The 20354-nt window shown below is 36.2% G+C and overlaps 2 protein-coding genes across 6 annotated transcripts in view; both read right to left on the minus strand.

Moving 5' to 3' along the window:
- The window catches only part of LOC131690236 (glutathione hydrolase 1 proenzyme-like), a 679522-nt gene that overhangs the window by 475605 nt on the left and 183563 nt on the right, over nucleotides 1-20354 (minus strand). The window lies entirely within an intron of this gene.
- Nucleotides 3752-4662, minus strand: LOC131690773 (nuclear protein 1). Its single transcript, XM_058976814.1, has 2 exons — nucleotides 4496-4662; nucleotides 3752-4439 (listed from the first exon to the last, which is right to left on the minus strand). The coding sequence occupies exon 2, from the start codon at nucleotides 4352-4354 to the stop codon at nucleotides 4151-4153; it is 204 nt and encodes a 67-aa protein (XP_058832797.1). The 5' UTR covers nucleotides 4355-4439; nucleotides 4496-4662; the 3' UTR covers nucleotides 3752-4150.

Raw genomic sequence — 20354 nt, forward strand, 5'->3', positions numbered from 1 at the left:
GGACAGTTCCGGTAACATAACTCGATTCAAAGCTCGCCTTGTAGCCCAAGGCTTTTCTCAGCGATTCGGTGTCGATTATGATGCTGTGTTCGCTCCGGTTGCCACGCAGGTGACCTTTCGGATTCTGTTGACGATTGCTGGTCAGAAGAAGATGGTCGTTCGCCATATTGATGTGAAATCTGCCTATCTCCATGGCCAACTACAAGAAGAGCTGTACATGCAGCAACCGAAGGGTTTCGTGAAACCCGGAAAGGAGAAGCTGGTGTGCAGACTACAGCGCAGCCTGTACGGTCTCAAGCAAGCTGCCAGGGTCTGGAACAGTACGATTAACGAAATGCTGATGGCGTTGGGTTTCGAACAGTCAAGCTCGGATCCTTGTTTATACATCAAGAGATTAGCTGATGGAGGACTCGTCTACTTAATCATCTACGTAGATGATATGATTGTCGCTACGCTAGCACCGTCGAAGAGGAAATAATGAAGATCGAGAATGAGTTGAAGAAGAAGATTACGCTGTCGTCGCTGGGTGAAGTTAGCTATTTTCTTGGCATTCGAGTCACCAAAGATTGCAACGGATTTTTCTGTCTTGATCAGGAGACCTACGTCAGAAAGCTCGCGAGTCGTTTTGGTCTGGAGCATGCAAAGGGATCCAACGTTCCAATCGATACAGGATATTATAGAAGCCGCGAAGGAAGCAAGAAGCTAAGAGATAACGACAGTTACCACAGTCTAATAGGAGCGCTGCTATACGTGGCAGTAAATACGCGTCCAGACATAGCGGTGAGCGTATCAATATTGAGCAGACAAGTCAGTTGTCCTACTGAAGCAGACTGGGCTGAGGTGAAACGTGTGGTCAGATATTTACTGCGAACGAGTAGCTACAAGCTACAGCTGTCGGCAAAACGAGGTGAGTCCTTGAAACTTCTGGGCTACAGCGATGCTGATTGGAGCGGTGATACGTCGGATCGCTAGTCAAATACCGGATATCTGTATCAAATAGGACAGGCGACTGTTTGTTGGGCGAGCCGTAAACAGACTAGTGTTTCCCTTTCAAGCATGGAGGCGGAATATATTGCTTTGTCGGAGGCTTGTAGAGAGCTTGTTTGGTTAAGGCGATTGTTGGAAGAGATGGGAGAGAAGCAACATGGACCGATTGTAGTGTTTGAAGATAATAGAAGCTGTATTGATTTCGTTGAGCTAGAGCGGCAGTCACGGAGGTCGAAGCATATCGACACCCGAATGTATTACACGAAGGATTTAGCAGCGAAAGGCGTTGTAGTTTTGAAATACTGTCCATCGGAGGCCATGGCGGCAGATATTCTGACTAAGCCGCTAGGAGCGGTAAAGCAGAGCAAATTTTCAACTGCAATGGGCTTGGCTAATATCAAGGAGGAGTGTTGAGTGTACAAGTGGGAGCGATATTTTTTACACGGCGCCCATGCACACTACCAACTGCGTTAACCACCATAGAGCAAATAAGTTTTTCATTCCACTGTAACAAGAGCAACAATAAACACGTTTCATTACACTCGCATTTCATTCATGTTACGGGTTGTCCCGGTCTTGTTCCGCCGTCTTGGACTTGTCCGCTGCGTTGCCGGTTTGATGTTCCGCCGGTGCGGGTTCCCACAAATTTTACAATAATTTACAGTAAGTTTTAGTGTTATGCTACAATACAAAAACATTAAACTTTAACGTTTTTACAGTAAATTTCAATGTAAAATAGACTTTTACAGTGAAAAAGGGGGGTGGTTATGTATCTTAACATTAAAAAAATCAATTTTTCTCCATACATTTTTTCTCGGAAACAGTAAAATTAATTGTGAATGCACTGTATCAGTTTTTTGCTGAACAGTGAAATTTATTGTTACATGAAATTTTATTGCAAATCTACTGTGAGAACTTGGTATCGAACAATGTTGAAACAGTAATAACTATAATATTTATTGTTTTATGATTGTTTGTAGGGTAAATGCTATTGTAAAATTCTATCCGGGTAGTCTTGAACCAAGGAAAAACTTAGGAGGATGCAAAGGAATCGAGTTAGGAATCAAAAAGGCACACTAATGTCGTTTTCGATTGAGAACCTAGACACTAACCCAGGTTAGTTGCTTCAAACAAACGTTTTAATGGAACTGAGTTGGGTTCTCGCAAAACAGCGGTAGTGTGAGCGAACCCGAAATATATTTCAGGTTGGAACCCAACTCGGTTTTCAGTTCAGTGGAGCATAACCTAGGTTCGAAACTAGCTTCAAACAAACGGTTTGACAGCATATAGTTCCGAAACTGAGTTAGTTTCTGCCTCAAGCGAAAACGACATAAACAATAAATTAAATGGGTACCAAAAATAGTAACAAATAATTTCCGATTTTCGCTCAACAGGTAGTGAAGGGGTAAATAAATGCATGAACTGTCAATTCATGACCGTCCGATGTCTGACCAACAGGGCCTATATATTGCAAGATGTTTGTTCTAAACTGGGCAGATGGAGCTAACAGGGTATATTTCCAATTCTTTCGCTATTTTGAATTGATTCTGTCGCATGCTAATCTTCGGTGAAAAGCACAATATAGCCATTACTGTGCATGACTCAATATTTGATTAAAAGCGAATTCGTACTCAAAACACCAAATATCCACTTACTCCAAATATATAACTAGCCGTCAAGGTCACGACCCAGCAAAGGAAATATATATATATATATATATATATATATATATATATATATATATATATATATATATATATATATATATATATATATATATATATATATATATATATATATATATATATATATAATTATATATATATATATATATATATATATATATATATATATATATATATATATATATATATATATATATATATATATATATATATATATATATATATATATATATATATATATATATATATATATATATATATATATATATATATATATATATATATATATATATATATATATATATATATATATATATATATATATATATATATATATATATATATATATATATATATATATATATATATATATATATATATATATATATATATATATATATATATATATATATATATATATATATATATATATATATATATATATATATATATATATATATATATATATATATATATATATATATATATATATATATATATATATATATATATATATATATATATATATATATATATATATATATATATATATATATATATATATATATATATATATATATATATATATATATATATATATATATATATATATATATATATATATATATATATATATATATATATATATATATATATATATATATATATATATATATATATATATATATATATATATATATATATATATATATATATATATATATATATATATATATATATATATATATATATATATATATATATATATATATATATATATATATATATATATATATATATATATATATATATATATATATATATATATATATATATATATATATATATATATATATATATATATATATATATATATATATATATATATATATATATATATATATATATATATATATATATATATATATATATATATATATATATATATATATATATATATATATATATATATATATATATATATATATATATATATATATATATATATATATATATATATATATATATATATATATATATATATATATACAGGTAATAAGACAACTAATAAACCATAATTTTAATAATTATAAAACTTTATTTAGCTCAAAATGGTTACAGCAAATGTTTTAAAAGCTTTGAATTGTTTCAATCTACCTCGTTTCCACACTGATTATTATTGAATCACAAGTTCGAGGTTATCGATTAAACGCACACTTGTGCCACCCATCTCAGGAAGAGATTGTAAACATGCATCGTTGATAACATGCAGGTTTCAAAACACCAGTGAAACAAACCATAAGCTGACGTAGAAAATTCTTTTAATGTTTGAGCAGACGCATTTTTTATTGCGACTGGAATAATACAACGATCTCACCTCACCATTTAAAATATAGCCAACAAGTTTTCATTTTCTCGCAGGTGTATACAAACTGAGCAATGATATGGCTAGAATTGGTTACGTAAACACGGGTCACTTAATTCTTCGGTTTATCTTTCTTGTTTTGCTCGGTGTTCCTCAACTTCGTCATGATTTTACGAGAATGTCCGTTTGGGTCAAAGTGGTTGGTATGCTCGCTAGCTTCTTTCTTAGACCGTTGCTTTCCAGAATGGCCAGAAAACATGTGCTTGTCGAACTCAAAGTTGTACTTTTCATACTCATCAAAATGTAGTTCCGACATTTTGTTTTGCTTTCTTTGTCTTACTATCAATATATTACAACAAATAAACTGCAGCGTAATTAGTTGTTGGAAACAGATCGTTTTGCTGTTTAAATATAAAACGGTAACTGAAGTGCTTATTAGTTGAATGGAACGAATTACCTTATGCTTTGAAATATAGTCAAAATGAATCAGCTCTCCTCTTCTCAAAATTGTTCAACTAAATTCACTGCTACACTACTAAAATCAGCACGATTTTAAAGGACGACTCAGACGATACATCAGCTTCCGTCAACGTCAACAGAACGTTACCGTTCCGTCAGGATAAGTTACATGCAGTTAAATGGAGGCATTCACACACAACATCAACGGCACGGAACGTTTTGATGTACGGCACGTGTGAACGGGCGCAAGAGAAACGTATTTAACTTATCCTGACGGAACGGTGACGTTCCGTTGACGTTGACGGAAGCTGATGTATCGTCTGAATCGCGCTTAAAGCGACCTAAGACAAGACGTGACAATCGGCTTCTTCTTTTTCCTTCGACATTGTGCTTTTCGCACATTTTCACCCTGGCGAAATCTTCCGATCAGTGTTGCTATTTTTATCAATGAAAATGGAGTATTGTTAATTTATTTTATGTCGGCAATATTTCGTATCTTGAATCAACTGTATTGATGAAGGGCACCATTTTTCCATGTCATGGGTGCTTAGTGAGGTTTGATGAAGCCATTTTTTGAAAAAAAAAATTGGATAATGATGTGGTTTCTGTCTTATTTTTGTTAAAGTTAATCAACCATGTATACGGTAAATGCATGATAAATACTTGTTTTCATTTTGCCGCGCAATTTCCCTTCAATTTAATCATTTTTACTTTTTTAAAGATAATAATTGTATTTGTCAAAAGTAATGATAATCTTTTGCTATAAATATAGCAACACTGCTAAACATCATTTCGCTATCCCTGCAGTCTGAGTGCATATAAGGAGAGTGACGACACTGTCAAAATTGGAACAATGATTATTTGTCAGTGTCATTCCAAACGAGTCAAATCCATGTGTTTTGAGAGGTCGTTTGTTCGTTTGGAATATTACTGACAGATAATCATGACAGTTGTCTTCACTCTCCTTACATACACTCTGCCTGCAGTAACATTGCGTGCGGTGCAAAAAGTCAGAATCAACCAAACCATTTGAAAGTTAGGGTCAGCCTCCTGGCAACCCTATACCATCATATGGAGTTTGACAGCGACCGACATATATGGGGCGTTATAGCTATAAAGCCCCAAACAAAGAATTATGTTCGGCACTATGCTCGATATTCAAGCATTCCACACGACGTTTTGCATCTTGTGGGATGATTTAATATCATATCATTCAGAAAATCGACATTTTGTAACTAAATTCAGCTTCTAATCATTCGGTTCAAAATCAATGTTTTGCCTTTCATGGCAGTGATGCTGGCTGTACAGAGACGTCGTCCTTGACAGGGGGCTGGTTAGGGTGCTTACAGCAGAGATGCCAGATTTGCAGACAAGTCTGCAAATTCGCAGACTTTTAATCAGCCCCTTGCTAGGCAGCCATTTTGTCCTAGCCAACATCTGCCTTTGATCAAATCAAAACAACCCAATGCTATTGCACAGGCGACATGGGCCTAGATGCGGCTAGGCCCACATATGTTGACTACTGTCAAAGTCTCTATATCTCCATAGAGGATGACAGGAGTGACACACTCCTGCTTTTAATTTAAGCTGCAGATTTTTTCGATGACGCAGATATTTGCAGATTTTTTAGTTTGGTTGCAGATATTTGCAGATTTTTTAGTTTGGTTGCAGATATTTGCAGATTTTTGAATATAAAGGCTTTTGGTTACACTAGCTTTCCTCACATTTTTTGTTCTTCCCAGACTTTTAAAATTATTATTGCAGACATTTGAAAAAAGTACCTGGCTTACGGAGTGGCGGCGAGAAGCTGAGCTGGGGCAAAGAGAATAGGGAAAGAGACGAATAGTGTGAAGCCAAAAATACCTTATTGAGCAGACCAATCGTGCAATGTAAATAAACATTACTCATGCCTGAGTTGGAGGAGATAAATATTGTAAATCTATCAAAAAAGAAATTTGATTTTCGTCAGAATTTAGTGCAATCGTGATTGTAAGGTGCATTCTAGAGTCTATGTACGAGTAAAAACAAGCTTTAGAATTATTTCATCTCTTTGTTTCAAAATGCACATCGTTTGATAAACAAATCCAACGATCGACAAAAGGTTTGTTTTCAAAATATAATAGGAGTCATTTAAAGTGCTGCCTTTGGAAACGGTTGCCAAATTCTAGTGTTGAAATCATCGTAAAGGGAGTGTTGCCGTTTTGACTGATTTTCACTCTGCGTCTCTTTCACTATTCTCTTTGAGCTGGGGCTGGTACTGACATTAGAGTGCGAGATGCGAGAAACCTGCTTACAGCATATTAAATGGAGCCTGTCAGAGTGAAAGCGGGCAGTCGGCGCCGATCCGCTCGGCTTTCACTCTGACATCACCCATTTGGTTTGCAGCAAGCAGGTTTCTCGCATTCTAATGTCAGTATTGTGCCTTGCAGGATAATCGCTCGATATGCGATTATATGAAAGCTCAATTGAGATAGGCGCGTGACAGCCGCCTATATAAATGTATAGGCAGCTTTTTCCTTGAAGCTTTCGAAAAGCACACAGCTGGCAGAAAAATAAAGCTCCACTGAAATCTGCTTGCGGAGCAACTGCGGCTATATTTGATGCGCCTTTCAGACGCCCGCAATGTGAGATTTTATTATAAGCGCGACAATACCAGCGCCAGCTCAGCTTCTCGCGGCCACTCTGTAAGCACCCTTACATGAAAGCAACCAAAATATATTTCAACCTAGGATAGGATCCGACAGCTGACTTCTTATATTTTGCTAATTCCTGCTGAAAACGACATACCCCATCTCGACCAATGTTGCCAAAATATCTGTTTTGTTACAATCGTGTCCAAAACATCTGATTAAAATATTCTATATTATGTATCAATTTCACGCTCCGGGAAAAATCGATGATTTAGTCTTTATATCCGCATTTAAATGATCATTACGGGTTTTCCATCGGAATACAGCAAAGCAAAATAATATATATATATTTGTTGTTGGCCATTACGTGAAAATATTTATATAAAATATTTCCATGCTCTTCATTTTTGTAAGTTGCTTTCTGAGTCGAGCACCCTCATTCACAAGATCAATCTTCTCTGTTCGCATTTAGTTTAAATATTCTAAAACTTCTTTTTTGCAAGGCTTAATTTTTGTTTAGTTTGTGTAGGTATATAGGTTTGTTCCAGTACTTCATGTGATTTTTTCGGAGAAAACAGCAGTAGAAAATAACACGCTCCTATTTACACCGATGATTGATGCAGTTGAAAACTGTAACACAGAGAACAGACGTCCATCTTCAGCATTCAACTTGTGTAAAATCTCTAACGGTTTCGAAGGTAGTTTGGATATCTAAACCAGGTGCGCTACTGTCGTCATGTTTTTTTGTGGCTGAGTGCGACAGAATTGACAGCGGTTATTCCTCTACCCAGTCAAACTAGTCCGGAACCGATTCGGACTTCCAGCATGAATTCCAGCTCAAATGCGTCAACCCGATAGAGTCGGAATCGGTTGTTTTTTTTGAGCTAGATTCCATGTAGAATCCATCCAGGATTTCGAACCGGTTCCAGAATCGATTTGATGGATAGTTGGGATAGGTTGGTGTGGCGGCGCTAGTGTTTTTCGTATATTAATTCAAATGTTTACACACGTTTTTTAAATATTTTTATTCGATCATGGATGTCTGTTCTCTGTGACTGTAAAATTCAACTGTATCGATAATACTAAAAGAAGAACAAGAAGCGATTTCCGAAATAGCTTTTTCACGGTTTGCTCCAAAGTATTGCGAATCTTTTCTTAAATCCACATTGCGACTTTTCAGCCATGCGCCACCGGGCCGTGCGTTAAATTACGCGCCCATCTAGTCTGCATATTATCTCGCGATAGACAATACTCCCAATTTACTCGGCGCTGGAACAAAGACAATTTTTACATGAAGTTGAAAATATTTTCATACTTAGGCTAAATAGTCAGTTACTCGGTTAGACTTCGAAAAGAGACATTTCCGCATTAATCCACACACCGCGCTACCGGATCTCTCGGAAACCTGTAGAACTTCAGTTCTGGATAATATGTTTGAATTCGTCTGCCAGAAAATGCCTTGCACTTCATAATTACAGACGGACGTTATGGAAAGAAAGCGGTATCTCGGGAAAACAAAAAAAACAACACAGTAAACAATAGTCGCTTTACATTTAATGTCACAATACGACAACACTTCCAAGCAGCCCTTTAGTACTTTTAGTTTCCAAGCCGAACGTTTGCCAATGTCACTTTCGTCCAATCACGAGCTGGTTCAGAATTGGTTCAAAAACAGGGGACAGAGCTGGCGGATCCTATCCTAGATTTCAACCATAGGGTCTGTTGATTAAACTATATAGCTGAATCATATGTTGGTTGTTTTCATGTAACTTTAAAATGTTTCATAATATCGCCTTGATGTCAAAGAAAAAGTTGCAGGAAAGTTTACGGGCCTTTTGAAAAACCTATTATTGTTGATGGAGAAACGCGACTAACTTATGAAAAGGTCGTAATAAAACAAAATAATTGTGTTGTTAAAACAAAAGTTAAAATATCTCGAGAACTACGAGAACTACTACATTTTAGAAATTTTTTTGTTAAGAGCATTTCGATTTAAAATGGCGTTTAGAATCATATTCAAAAAGAAAATTGTATTTTTGACTGCAAATAGTAAGAATTATAAAAAAATGTCAAAAGTTGTTGTTAGGAAAACTTTTATTGATAGCTTCTCCAGGATCCAAATACACTAAAAAAGTTGCTTTTACGTCTTTAAAACAATAAACATTAAATTTTTGACATTTTTTGATGGGGTAACGCGAATAACTTTTAAAAAGAGCATAATTACACGAATTAATTGTTTTTGAAGGAGCAAAATTTCAAATATCTCGAAAACTATCGCATTTTGGAATATTTTTGTTAAATGCATTTTGATTTTAAATGGTGCTTAGAATTATAATTACAATTTTGTATGTCTATTAGTATGAAATTTAAAAACATGTACGAAGTTATTGTTAGGAAAACTTTTTTACCGATTTTTTCTCCATCATGCAATCACATTCAAAATGAACTGGTGGTATCCATTCATTCAAAATGTTTCTTTTCTCTTTTGGTAACAAAATATAAAAAAATTTAAAAAAATGGGTGATTTCGCAATTTAAATTTTTATCATAAATTTTTGTTTTTTGAAAAATGACACATTTTTTTCAGACAGAAGTATTCATTCCCTGTAACTCGTTCTCAGATAGTTTTGCTGTATAAAATACAGTAATCGAACAAAAAAGTTTTGAAATTCATACACGTAGAAACGTTTACGCCCTTTTGAAAAGTTGCTCTTGAGTCAAAATAATCTTATTAGCTGTGGAATATAATTAGTCTTGTATGACGGTGAAACGTGTAAAGTTTCATTGGAATCTAAGATGGTCGGTCACGATTTTAAAGATTTTCGGACGGATCTTCGTGGAATTCCTCATGAAGTATTTTTTTAGTTCTATCATTTTGAGAAATAGAAAAACTTTCGGTACAATTAGGTTACAGCAGACTTAACAAAGCAGCATTAAATGTTCTGCAATAGAGTTAACAATAATATATTTCGTGTAACAATTCATCTGTAGAAGTATTATGGAGTACCATCCTCAAGTGGATGATAAATCAAGGTTCAAAGTTCATCAGAAATCTTCTTGTACTAAATAATATTCTTTTTATTCTTTTTTTACGAGGTGGTTTCTTGTTTTTCGTTCTAACTTTACTTTCCTTTTGACATTAAAAATGGTTGTTTCGAGAAATTTTAGCATTGACATTTCAAAGCAACAAAATAAGAAATTTGTTCGTTTCATGAATGAATGTCTCAACGAGCTTCGAATTCAGCGCATCCTCTATCAATGCAGATACCAACAACAAAGGTTCTTTCCAGAACCACCATATTAGACCTTTCTCGTCTGACATAACTCCCTTTTTTCTTATTTTTATTCAAAAGACTACACATTTTTAAGAATATTTCCGTTGAAATGAGACTTTTTAGAGCTATCGTGATCTTGTATTGATTTTTTTAAATTTGAAAAATGCAAGAATGTTGAGTATTTTTTCACCTTTGCAAGAATGGTGGAACTCAAAATTTGTGTTTGTGCAACACTCTTTTGTATATTTTTGCTTGAGTTCCGGGCAACGCGGAAAATGAAGTGGTGCGTCGCGGTACAAAGTTCATTGGTTATGTAAACAAACTAAAGTGAACCGCTCGGTAGAGAACATTGCAGTATCAAAGAGAATAGTGAAAGAGACGAAGAGTGAAAATCAGTCAAAACGGCAACACTCCCATTATGATGATTTCAACACTAGAATTTTGGCAACCCCTTCTACAGGCAGCACTTTAAATGACTCCTATTATATTTTGAAAACAAACCGTATGTCGATCGATGGATTTGCTTATCAAACGATGTGCATTTCGAAACAAAGAGATGAAATAATTCTAAAGCTTATTTTTACTCATACATATACTCTAGAATGCACCTTACAATCACGATTGAGCTAAATTCTGACGAAAATTCAAATTTCTTTTTTGATAGAAGTACAATACTTATCTCCTCCAACTCAGGCATGAGTAATGTTTATTTACATTGCACGATTGGTCCGCTCAATAAGGTATTTTTGGCTTCACACTATTCGTCTCTTTCCCTATTCTCTTTGTGCAGTATATTGTTTAACCTCACTTTTTGACAGTTCAGCGAGATTGTTTACATGGTCTTGGAATTTTTGTTGATTCGATCATAGCATGAGAAACTTGGTTTGGTTCGCTGCCAAATGTTAACACTTTCCCAACAAGGTCGCTCAGCTGTACTTTTTTAATTGATGTCGGCATCATACATTGTTCCGTTAAATTTAACATTTTTACTTTTCTTGTACATGATTCATTGAAAAAGCAAGGAATTTCTAGCCAAACATTTGAAAAAGGCCTACTGCCAAATGCAAACAAATCGAATTTTGATGTTCTTTATTAAAATCCTGGGACAGAACCTGTGGATAGATGTTTTCTTTTTCTTTTTTCTGTTCATTTTATCTCTTGTCTTAAATAGCCACTCTTTCTTCCTCACATATTTTAAATGGACTGGCTACATTTGACGGCCCCCCCCCCTGACTGCATTTGACGGTTCCCTTTGGCTGCATTGGACAGCTCCCCCTGGCTACAATTGACATTAGGTTTTTTCGTATCCACACGTTCCGTCCAAGTTAAAAACTATCTATCTGGTCATGTACATAAACATAACACAACAATGGATTATGAAGAATTTTGATAATGATTTTATAACAAATTATAAAAGAGCCCGGCTGATATAAAAGTCCTAACTAGCAATACACTTACTATAAAATGATTATAAAGGATTATTGTAACTCCATTCCAAAAGGATTATAAAGGCAGTGAAATACGTACTCAATGAATTAAGGGGTGTGTCTGATGTAAACAATATGCGCAATCAAACTAAATAAAACAGTATTCAATTTTTAAATAGAATTATAATGAATTCGACCAAAACTTATTTTGCCTTTTTCTCATTTTCAAATGTTTGGGTAGAATTTAGATTATTTTATCGTTGTTGCGATCAATTTCGTTTGGTTTGTTTTGTTCACAATGTTCGTCGCAGAGCAATTTGGTGATCTATGGCAATTGATGACCTTTACACCCCATACTAGGTCCGCTCCTGTTGCAGCTGTTTCGTCCGGCTGGATGTTGTTGGCTCGAATCAAAACTTGTCGAAAGTAAACAAAGTTCATTTCATATCGTCAACCTGGCGCCCAGGTGGTGAAATCAACGGAGTGCTGGAGCGTTGCCAGAAAAATTTTATTTCCAGATCAAATTGTACTAAACTTCCCAGTTTAACACAGCCGGAATGCTGGCTGGTTCTAATTCGTATTCCGGCTCCGGTGACACAACCGATTCAAGTTAGAATGTTTAAGGGGTACCATTTCGATGCGGCTTAGCCGCATAACCGAGGCCTAGAGGGCGAGGTGGCCACCGACCCGCCGTCGGAAGCAAGCGAACCTGTGATCCACTCGTTTGCCCGGCTTACTCAAACATAGGGGCTATCCCTAGTTTAAGTCCGACTGAGCGGTAGCGAAGTCGGACAGCACGCGCAAAAGCGATGTGGCGTAGCCACATTGGGTGGTGGACACAAAATAAAATTGGCAACGCTAGCAAAATGTAAACACAAATGAACACTCCGGATGAACCTATCGTCAATTGACATTTCGACGAGTTTTGATTCGAGCCAATAATATGGGCCCGTTTCGTCCTGTCCGGCACCGAGTCAACCGATGGTCCAACCTGCGCCGCACTCGTCTGTCGCTATGTCAATGGCAGGGACTTGGATTAAAGGCCAAAATTTCAGCTACGGTTGGTGGTGTTGCTGCAATCGGTTTGCCTTCGGCCACGTTGGACATTCGGCTAACGGGAATATTCAGCGATTCCGATTCGAAGGAAGCAGCGCCAGTAGCAGACTGCTTCGGTTCAGCAATACGCTCCGGTATCGGACGAAGCTAACACTCCGACAGGACGAAGGTTTCAACGAGGGGCTCAGGCATAAGTAGCAGAGTCCTTGCACTTCCTGCTTGTCGAGTGAACAATTCCGACGAAACCACTGCCGCTTTCGCCAAGTTTCATCACCGCAATAAGTGCGACGTCAGCGGTATAGTGCCAGGATTAGTCGAGAACAGTGCCAGGACTGACTTGCCAAGAGCTACAAGATTAAATAGAAATGCGTTTTTAAAGTGACGATAGTATAACGTAGAGGCTTTAGCCAGATGATTTATTCAACAGAATAAGATAGCAAAATTACCCAAAACATAAGACCTGGCTGCCGAAGTGAATCCACACACATAATCATCTACAGAGGCAAGCAATATTGGAACGCAGCGAAATTCCTCACAATGAATTGATCTCGTTAGGTGAAATTCCAGGAAGTACAATTTTCATAGCACAAATTAGTCGACCGAAATTGTAGTCCTCAGTCAAGAGAGAGACTGATAGAGTAGCAGCAGCTAGGAATTTTCTTTCGAAAGCTAGCAGCGGTTTCTCGTATCCTGCGCTAAGTAGAGAGCGTTAAGACAGATCTCCGAAACATGTCAAGTGCTATCAGATGAGAAAAAATGTCGCATCTATGACCAGTACGACAAGGACGGTCTGCTGACCAACGGTTCCGTCCGGTACCACCATAACACACGGCACCGGCGACAGTGCCGAGCACTGTTTTGCATTTGCCGGCTAAATCAACGACAATGCGATAATCGACGATACTTTTGCTGTAATGGAACTTGAACATGAATAATAAATAATTGTTCCATTCGAAAGCGATAACCTTGTCCTCATGTTTGCAGCTATCATACGCTGGTAGACATTCTGACCAATGGAAACGTTCTTCGGTATGGGTATTGAACGATCAAAATCATTTCAACAATTTATCATCGACCGAATTCGTTACCTATAAAGTTCAGGTAAACTTCGCCACCTAAAAATGAGTACTCAATCGGATCATCTTGTTAGGACTTAACCCACGAGCAAACAAACAAATGTGTACAAATCCTCATCCATCATCCAGAAAGCAATCGTTTTGTAGCCCAATGCTTGATCTTGCGATTCAGCATATGCCACCGGGTTTTACATCCAGCGCCGATTGGTCAATGTATGAACCAGGTTCCCATTGTTCCAATCAACCTCTCCAACCTTTTGAGTTAATATTCTTTCAAATAGCATCGAAAGTATTCATGTAATGTAAATTTTAAAAGTCCATGTAAACAAGTCTTAGGTAAACAAGCACACTGAAAAGTCAGAAAAGTGAGGTTATACATTTTCATACAATGCTCTATGTTTTTGACAGGTATATCCCAGTTAAGCTCAACCGGAACTGAACTGGAATTCTGGCTGGTTCCAGTTCGTATTCCGGCTCCAGTGACACAACCGATTCTAACTAGAATCGGTTGTGTCACTGGAGCCGGAATGCGAACTGGAACCAGCCGGAATTCCAGTTCATTTCCGGCTGAGCTGGAGCCGGAATGCGAACTGGAACCAGCCGGAATTTCAGTTCATTTCCGGCTGAGATTAACTGGGATGAATGAATCATTTCAGCATCAGTGATGCCAGGTCTATTTAAACAATAGCCTGCAGTAAAATATAAAAGTCTGCAGATTGCTACAAAAATCTTCAATAAATTTGACATAGAAATGTAGTATGTATATATTTTAAACGATCAAAAATGTTGAAGGCTGGTGTATAAATTGGCTGGCATAGACTTTGTTCTGCTAAATATTTGTAATCTGCAAAAGATCTGCAGTGAAAATGCAAAATCTGCAGATTTTCTAATATATATATGCAGATCTGGCATCCTTTTAGTATTCCCCACAGGAAATTCATCCAAACCCACTGAGAAGTCCAAAAATTGTTTCAAAATCGTTCAACACGGGTCCAACGATGGACGTTCGTTGAACGGTTATTTGGACGATGTCCAAATTGGTCCAACGAACGTCCTTCATTGGACGATTTTGAAACCAACCGTTCTTAGAGGGAATGGTGTAAAAATACGGGGAAATAAGGCAAGATAGGTATTCAGAATATGGGGTTAAATGAGTAGCTTGCACTATTTTTGATTTTTTCAATAGTTAGAGGTACCAAATCATCGTGGCAATCGGCAGTAACGAATTGGGGATAAAAAAGGAAGCAACCTATCACATAAAATTTTTTGACGAGAAAGGTCTATTAGTAATAAACCAAATCAACAGGAATTTATTGGAAAATATCGGTTAAACTTTCTATAATGGAATATAAATTTCGACAGGTACTTTAAAACCGATACTTAGGCCGCGGCGACTTTTTCTCTACGTAAACGGTTTTGTGGGGTACATTCGTACCCCAGAACTAAAATCGCTCTAGTATGTCTAATTTTTATTAAATTTATAATTAAATTGGATAGTTTTATTCCAAAATCATCCGTAAAGTAATCTGTTTAAAAATATTCGTGCTTTGACTATTTAAGTATGTAATATTTCATTTTGTATAGAACAAGTCTTTAAAGTACGTCAAAATTCCCTTGTTTCTTCATATTGCTATAACTCCGGTTCCTTTTGAACAATTTTTTTTTAAAACCGGTCAAAATGTATTTATTCCAATCCTTTTTGAAAACCAAACGCCAACACAAACGTTATAAATACAGCAATATGCAGTAACAGAGATGAAACAGGAAGGCGTCGAAGGAATAGGTAGAGCCGGTGCATTGTACGTGTATATAAAGTATGTTCCAGAGCCTGGGCTGCAGAAGATAACGAATCGAATGATGCGTCTTGCATAGTATATACAAATCATATTCACGAATGTGTTTTGACTCTTTCATCCGCAAAAGCAAAAATTACGATACCGATCCAAACACATTTTCTAGTTACTTTGCTGTAGTGCTTTGTTATACCAAATAACAGTTACTATTATTCAGCAGAGTTGGAACTTATACAATTTTACACAAGTTTCTCGCTTACTATGTATCAATATTTTGCTTTTAAAAAAATATATAATTTTTTTTTGAATTATGTACACATGACAAAACACTAACGCTAACGGTTTTGTGGGGTACATTTGTATCCAAAACAAACTTTAAGCAAGCACTGTTAAATTGGTCAAATGAAACAAATAGGTTGTACCTGCCTTCACGGAAGTTTGATAATCAAATTGGTTTATGATAAAGATTTCTTGCAATTAAAATAAACTGTAACGGAAAAATAAGGATTTGGACTCATAAATTTGGTGTCATTAGGGCGGCTCAAATTTAAAAAGGGCGCATTATTTTTTTAAAAGCAGATAGTTTAGGCCAAATTTATTTTCTAGAGACTGTCTTTATTCCATCAGACCTAAACCTAGCTTCACTTCCGCCAGGTTTCGTTGGTCATGACACTCATATGGTGATAGGATAATAGCACCATTATCAAATCAGTGGCACATATATGATACAAGCACTTTCTGTCAGGTTGTTCCCGGGCTGAGCTGTTACATGATCCGGATTCCTTCGTGAAAATACATGAATTTCCATGAACTTAACGAAATGAACGCAAAAATTTTGTGTGTTCTGTTGAAGCCATTAACGGATTTTTAAAAGTTTGGAGTCGTTCCGAGAGCTCCTTTGGAGATGTCGAAGCATCTCTATTGGCGCGCATACCATATAATCCGAAGCATAAAATAACTTAGATACCCAATCATAGATCGCCCTAACGCTACTGATGGGACATCAAGAACACGTCAGAAAATGATTGATACCCTTCGATACAGGTTTGACCGTTCCAACCAGTAACGTGGGTGACGTCATGTAAACTGTCGAATACAAATTACCAATTGCCATAGCCTAATTTAATACATGTAATAAATTATACGAAACTACCTTGCAGGAATGGTTTCTGATAAAAAATCAGAAACTTTGGTTAATTACGACGGGCAAGGTTGTTGGAAACTGTAACCATTAAGCTTTCTGTTTCCCCATTAGTTGGCCGCCGATTTAACTTAATTTCCGGTTAAGATATCAACGATTTATCAAGTTTCTCAGCACGTTACAAATTTGACGTTCAATAATAGTAAATATAAATGCGGATTCTACTCGGCAGTGGTTTGTTTTTCCATATGCAGATATAACTCAATGCGTATGGTGCTACTTCAGATTCGAGTGATTCTACTATTCTTAGATGAGTCAAGGATCCAGCTCGGGTGCCTCGAATTAAAAATCTTCGAGATCTTTGGTTGATTCTCCGTATTAGCAAGTTAGATTCGGATCGGGCTTCTCAAATTTTAAATTTTCGGGTTCGGGTCGGGTTTTCAAATTTTAATATTCTCGGGTCGGGTCGGGTTCGGGTTTTACAAAATTTTCATTCTCGGGTACGGGTCGGGTTCGGGTTTTTAAGTTTTAAAATTTTCGGGCTCGGGTCGGGTTCGGGTTTTTCAAATTTTATAATTTCGGGGTCGGGTCGGGTTCGGATTTTTAAATTTTCATGCGCTCGGGTTTGGGTCGGGTTCGGGTTCGAAAAAATTGAAACCCGACCATCTCTACTGCCTTGTCAAATCTGTGAAAATAGAAATTTTACATTTAGTAAAGGAATTGTGATGCTTTTGATTTGCTTTTCTTACTTACATGTATTGTCTATCTCGAGATAATATAGCATTTCGTCAAGTTGTTGCTATATGGGAAACCCTCGAGCGCGATCGAATCAAAAACAAACGTCAAAACGTTTTCTCACTCGCACTGATGCATATTAGATGGGCGCGTAATTCAACGCACGGCCCGGTTGCGCATGGCTGAAAAGTCGCAATGTGGATTTAAGAAAAGATTCGCAATATACAGAAGAAAAATATGTACCGTGTATAGAATACACACACAAAATACACAATACACGCTGATTTGGTACTATGCAAGACCAACATAAAATCAAATTTAGTTGAAGTAAAAATAATATTGTTAGTTCAACAATAAAACAATGTATACTTAAAAATTGCTGAGTTTTGAATCAATAATAGATTGACGATTCAAATCAAAAATTCATTTTGTTAGTTTAAGCGTTTGAAATTTCGCTGCGTGTAGCCACTCTTTCTTCCTCTGCATTTGACAGTTCCCCCTGACTGCATTTGACGGCTCCCTTTGGCTGCATTTGACAGCTGCCCTGGCTGCAATTGGGTCATTAAATGAGAAAAAAAAATCTTGTTTTATTACATACATCGATAAAGCTGATTTTCGCGATTGCAACAATGTTTTTTTCCTACTCAGGAAACGTGAAAATGAAATTTAATTTAAAATAAAGAAATATGTTGACAGTCTGGATTAGACACTATCAGAATCATTTGACATATCGAATTTCACGACAAATGATGCACTGTCAGAAAAAATGAATACATATTTTCCCGGTTTTCCCGCAGGGTTATTTTAATTTGACATAAACTCCATTCAATGTATATAGTTTTTTTCACTTTGGGTGTTGTCTTGACAGGCCAGATCTAAGAGAAGCAGCCCGGGGACAACTTGACAGCTCCCAAATACTGAACTCATAAGCAAATTTTGTGGTGATTTGGTGATGTCATGGCGGCTCGAGTGGAGCAAAATTTGAAAAAGGTGCATCCCATTTATTATTTTCCATATCTGTGAAAAAAAAACAAATAAAGCATTTCTACCATCAAATTTATTTCGCTGTTTAAATGAGAAACTATCGTCATTCCATCATTCATAAACAGAAACATAGATTCCATTTCGAATTTTAAAAATCCAAAATAAAATGAATCGATATTTGGAAATACAAGAAGATGACTTTAAAAATCAAGCCACTTCCACTTATATTGGAATTTCAGAAAATCTTCCTGATCGAATCAATATCTCCCCAGGCATGAAATACTCCGGTAGATGCCGTTCCGTTAGGTTTCTATCAGACTGAAGCCGAGTAAAATAACAGAATAATTCTGAAGGGATCCGTACCAAAACCATCGCAATATCTTCCGGACAGAATTATTGCAAAAGTTGAACAAACCTCTGGCAGGAGTCGAACAATATTGTACATTCCTGGTAGCATTCTTACTGAAACCGAGCACTACTGGTTTGCTGCCAGAATTCTGATAAAAGCACACAAATTCTATTCAAAACCAATTTTGCTAAATGTGTAGAAAATCCTACAATATGTTTATTTTCCCGGTCAAAATACTAGAATTCTTGACGTTCTTAATGAACTTAAAACAAGACGTAGTAGGTTCACGAATTGTTAAGCTTGGTGATTTACTTCCATTGGCCAAAATGTTTTTCATTTATATTTCTCGTGAAAAAAGCTTATTCTTCTTAAGTTTATCTACCAGGCCCTGACGTAACTCCAAAGACAACAAGCATCCATCGTTGCCAGATTCCATTTGCATGTTTTTTTCACAATTAGGTAATACTTTCATGGAAATATTTAAGAGATGGCACTGCTTCAGTGGTGGCTATGGTGAATTTAAATGTATGGGAAAGATATTAAAACTTGGGATTTTGGAGAAACTATAATATTGTGGTTGTAAAATGAATACACATTTGATGCAGAAAAAATATGGGAACAGTTTGTAGAAGTTTATTTAGATACTTACTTGAAAATTTTCATATAAAATCTAAAAAAACTGTTTGCGTCCATACATTTTACTCATTGGTTTCCACCAAGAAAAGTTGAAACTCTTTCTCTCACAACTCTCTGTTTCACTCGTTTTGACAGCAGATTCCCTGCTCATCGCATTCGGAATGTTTTCTTTTAGAATTTAAGCGCAAATGTAACAACCGATTCGAAAACCGATTCATTCAGGATGGGTTGTTACCCTCTAAGAACGGTTGGTTTCAAAATCGTCCGATGAAGGACGTTCGTTGGACCAATTTGGACAACGTCCAAATAACCGTTCAACGAACGTCCATCGTTGGACCCGTGTTGAACGATTTTGAAACAATTTTTTGGACGTCTCAGTGGGTACCTTCGGTTGGAATTCCATCATAAATCAGCCCATATTCCAAATCTCGTTACGAATGTAATTTGCTGGGATGAGGATATTTTATGGTGCGGACATCTATGTGTCGTCATAAAGAAGCTCTAGTTTCATGTATATTGCCGCAAGATGTTTAAAATATGGAAAAGCGCACCCTATCATATAACGTAAGCAGAAACGACATAAACTATTCAATTGCTGAAAAAAATTGTACCTCAAATATCGACCTTCTGTCAAGAATTCACAATACTAGCTGCATTTAAAAATTGAATTTTATGTTTATTCGTGTCTCTCTTAACATTACACGTAGTTATATCGTCATTCAGGGTATTTATTCAATTTGCATGAAATGTTCATGT

The sequence above is a fragment of the Topomyia yanbarensis genome, chromosome 1, assembly GCF_030247195.1.
Source record: "Topomyia yanbarensis strain Yona2022 chromosome 1, ASM3024719v1, whole genome shotgun sequence".
Lineage (NCBI taxonomy): Eukaryota > Metazoa > Arthropoda > Insecta > Diptera > Culicidae > Topomyia > Topomyia yanbarensis.

Coding starts and splice junctions, on each gene's coding strand:
- LOC131690773 (XM_058976814.1), bottom strand. CDS start 4,354: ATGTCGGAACTACATTTTGATGAGTATGAAAAGTACAACTTTGAGTTC.